General features: G+C 37.6%; 1 protein-coding gene across 1 annotated transcript; it reads left to right on the forward strand.

Moving 5' to 3' along the window:
• The first annotated feature begins 2,966 nt into the window (after positions 1 to 2,966).
• Positions 2,967 to 4,053, forward strand: LOC120946287 (olfactory receptor 2A12-like). The gene has a single exon (XM_040361117.1). It carries the CDS (start codon positions 2,976 to 2,978, stop codon positions 3,915 to 3,917), a length of 942 nt encoding a protein of 313 aa, XP_040217051.1. The 5' UTR covers positions 2,967 to 2,975; the 3' UTR covers positions 3,918 to 4,053.
• The last annotated feature ends 654 nt before the right edge of the window (positions 4,054 to 4,707 follow it).

A 4,707-nucleotide genomic window follows, 5' to 3' on the forward strand; every position in this document is an offset into this window, starting at 1 on the left:
TCATTTTACTATGGCTCGGTGGGGAAGTGGTTAATTATAAGCTGGCAAATAGACCAAAAGTATTATTTTAAATTTGCACAGGCACGGGCTGGAGTTTTTTCATCTCCCCCCCCTCTCCCTCTTCCTCATTCCAGTGATCAGTCGTAGGTGGAACGATCGTGGATCGCAGTGCATTATCTATCTGGGCATCCTAACACCTTCACGGTGGAAGATATAACATTGATGTGCCTATATAATTTATTTGTAAGGTGAGAGTTCTGGGAGACTGGTGCAGGAGAGTCACCATGGTTCAATATTAAAAATAGAAAACATTTTCATCAGGAATTTGGAAACATTGGAGGACCTACCCTCTCATCAAATACATGGGACATTGTTTCATCTTCTGCATATACCATCATTGCATTATTGAACCATAGACTATTGTGTATATTGGTGCAATTTTGTGGGACTATCAGCACTTTTTATGCAGTTTTTGCACTGAGTTGCAGTTCATTTGCATCATTCAGAGTCACTATAGTTGCACAGCAGCACTTTATTTATATTTTAGATCACTTGTATATATTTGATTTGTTTCACGTGTGTATTATATAATAGCCGCTTGTTATTTATTATACAGCACTTTATCACCATATTGCACGGTGATAGGATCGTTTGTATTTATTTATTTATTTATTTACTCTAGCGCTAAATCATTTATTTATTTATTTATTTATTTATGTTTTCTGTGTTTAGTGAACACTACTAGATTTAGCAGCTTTTGTTATTTTGGTTCCCTCACGTTTTATATATACTCACTAGTAGCGCAAGAGATCTTCTCTATCTATCTTAATATGGATTAGCCGCGTGTTGAAAATGAAACTAAAATACGAGATTGCGAATGACCGCGCCACAATGTATTTACGAAAAAGTACAATAACGAAAATTATTAGCTAACAAAATTACGAATTTCGAATCAACGAAAATAAATTAGACAGAATTACAAATCATTCAGTGTAAACAAAAATAAAACTGTTACGAAAATACAAACGGGTCCGAATAGGAAAACTTGCGTCTTCCGAAAATACAAACGGGTCCGAATAGGGAAACTTGCGTCTTACGAAATACGAACGGGGCCGAATAGGAAAACTTGCGTCTTACGAAATACGAACGGGTCCGAATAGGAAAACTTGCGTCTTACGAAAATACAAACGGGCCTGAATAGGGAAACTTGAGTCTTACGAAATACAAACGGGCCGGAATAGGAAAACTTGTGTCTTACGAAATACGAACGGGTCCGAATAGGAAAACTTGCGTCTTACGAAATACGAACGGGTCCGAATAGGAAAACTTGCGTCTTACGAAATACAAACGGGTCCGAATAGGAAAACTTGCGTCTTACGAAATACAAACGGGTCCGAATAGGAAAACTTGCGTCTTACGAAATACGAACGGGTCCGAATAGGAAAACGTGCGTTTTACGAAATACAAACGGGTCCGAATAGGAAAACTTGCGTCTTACGAAATACGAACGGGTCCGAATAGGAAAACTTGCGTCTTACGAAATACAAACGGGTCCGAATAGGAAAACTTGCGTCTTACGAAATACGAACGGGTCCGAATAGGGAAACTTGCGTCTTACGAAATACAAACGGGTCCGAATAGGGAAACTTGCGTCTTACGAAATACAAACGGGCCTGAATAGGGAAACTTGCGTCTTACGAAATATGAACGGGTCCGGATAGGAAAACTTGCGTCTTACGAAATACAAACGGGTCAGAATAGGGAAACTTGCATCTTACGAAATACGAACGGGGCCGAATAGGGAAACTTGCGTCTTACGAAATATGAACGGGTCCGGATAGGAAAACTTGCGTCTTACGAAATACGAACGGGTCCGAATAGGAAAACTTGCATCTTACAAAATACGAACGGGTCCGAATAGGAAAACTTGCGTCTTACGAAAATACAAACGGGCCGGAATAGGAAAACTTGCGTCTTACGAAATACGAACGGGTCCGAATAGGAAAACTTGCGTCTTACGAAATACAAACGGGTCCGAATAGGAAAACTTGCGTCTTACGAAATACGAACGGGTCCGAATAGGAAAACTTGCATCTTACGAAATACGAACGGGTCCGAATAGGAAAACTTGCATCTTACGAAATACGAATGGGTCCGAATAGGAAAACTTGCGTCTTACGAAATTACGAATCTTTACGAATCTACGGATTTATTACATGTGAAATCATTATAATACATTTTAAGTGCAGCAATCCCTGGACTTTTTCTTTATATATAGCCTTTCGGAAGGCTTGATTGCTGGCACTAGGACGTATACCGTGTGCTGTCTACCACACCTGAGAAATTATATATATATAACCAACAGAAAGTCAAACACGTGATTCTAGTACATATTCAGGTAACATTCTTTTCTATTGAATAAAAGTAAACTTGTAAATAAATCCTCACTCAAGCAAAAATAAACATATTAGGTTATATACTTAATGAAAAATGTACTAAGGTGTGTAGCTTTGTGTTCTTAGATAGAACATATTAACTGTAAGTTTGCTTCGTATAGTAAAATAAAAATAAAACAGCTAAAAAAAAGACAAATATATTTTAGATTCTACGTCTAGGCCACTAGCCAATAAAAAAGTGACAAAAAGATTAAAAGAATTTCAGTGGATTTTATTTTCAATTCAAATGTTTAACAACTGTACAAAATTATATTGAAATGGCTCTCAAGTCACAAAGGTGTTCTGAATTGAATCTTAAGAGACCTTTAATGAGGCCTTCAGCTTTGTGTTCTTACAACACGGCAGACGGTCCTTCAGGACTTCCAACATCTTATATAAGAATAAACCACAAGCCGATACAAATGTCTTCACGTATAAAGTGAAGGCCGACTGCACGTGTTTTCTTGTATTAATTCCTCAGAAACATCATTGTATTCCTGTTCAATTAAATTAAATTTAAAAAGACAAAAAAGCGATATTATGAGGAATGTGACAGAGATTACGTTTCTTACTCTTGTGGGTCTATCAGACCACCCACCGACCATGAATGGACTTTTTGTGTTCTTCCTTCCGATCTATCTGTTGACTCTTATCACAAACCTTCTTATTTTTTTCTTGATCCTCACTGATTACCATCTGCACAACCCAATGTATTTTTTTCTTGCCAACTTGGCATTTCTGGACATGTCCTATCCATCAGTGACGGCACCAAGGATGCTCTTTGATTTGGTCACAAAAGGCCGATCGATATCCATTGCTGCCTGTATAACCCAAGTCTTCTTCTACCTCTTCTTTGTTCAGTCAGAAATTGTCTTGCTCTCAGCTATGTCCTATGACCGCTACATTGCCATCTGCCACCCTCTACGTTATAAACTAATTATGTCTTGGAGGGTCTGTGCTTGTATGGCCTCTCTGGTCTGGGTTGCAGCATGTTCTGCCTCTTTGGTTCATACTTTATTTTTGCTCAGGTTGTCCTTCTGCAGAACATCTTCCATCCACAACTTCTTTTGTGACCTTCCACACTTATATCAAATTACATGTACTGACACCTTCATAAACATGGTGGTCGTATTCTTATTAGGTGCTAGTGTTGGATTAGGAATTGTTCTTATGACCTTTATTCCCTATGTCTATATTCTCAGGACCATCCTCAGAATCCATAGCAAGACTGGAAAGAGGAAAGCCTTCTCCACCTGCACATCCCACCTCACCGTGGTCTCCATCTTTTATGGCTCCATACTTTTTATTTACTTTGTTCCCACTTCTAGTGATATGGTCAATTTAAACAAACTGTTTACAGTCATGTCTTCCCTCATTAACCCATTGCTGAATCCTCTGATCTACAGCCTGAGGAACAAAGATCTCAGGGAGGCACTTATGAGGTCTTATTATCACTTAAAGTTAATCCAGGCGTCATTCTGAAAATATCATTGTGAAATTTGACACTTTTTGTATTTCTGTGCCATTTTTAGTCAATTAAGAATTTCAGTATTGTAAAATGTAAACATGTCAGGGGCTCATACTTGTACTTCCCCTTACATGACCGGAAGTCATTGTACCCCACAGACCAAATGTAGCCATTTCATTAAGCTTTGGTAAACCTCAATAGAACTCTGTGATTAAATTGTGTCTGCCACATATTTGTTTTACATAATATTTTTATGCTCCTACAAAGCTTTTAATTGGAACAAAGTATTTATAAATACCCAGATCAGATAGTTTAAAAGATGACAATCAATGAAAAATTTAACAAATGCAGTTTTAGTTAGTTTAGTCAGATTAGTAAGCAACATATAATTAATCGACCTGTGCACACCGAAATATTTTGTTTCGGAATTTTGTTTTCGTCCGAATTTTATTTTTTATTTAGTTACTCCCGAAATTCGTTTTTCTTTATCTTGTTTCGTTAAAAAATGCATTCGTCCGAAAATCCGAATTAATTAAGGATGAATCTGTCAATTGAAGGCTTATGGTGTCCGTCGAATGTTCTAAGAAGCAGCTAAACTGTACGGCGCCGCAATTGTACATTTCCGGTCGAATGCTCCTCCCACAAGCTATAGTAGAATTCCAATGTTGTATGACACTAGTAATAATTATAATAATTAATTATTATTACTAGTCAACCAACATTAGAATTCTTCCATAGCCTATGGGAGGAGTATTTGACCACAAGTGTCCGCTCACGGCGATCGTATGTTTGAGTTTGATTAGT

This window comes from Rana temporaria, chromosome 7 (assembly GCF_905171775.1).
Source record: "Rana temporaria chromosome 7, aRanTem1.1, whole genome shotgun sequence".
Classification (NCBI taxonomy): domain Eukaryota; kingdom Metazoa; phylum Chordata; class Amphibia; order Anura; family Ranidae; genus Rana; species Rana temporaria.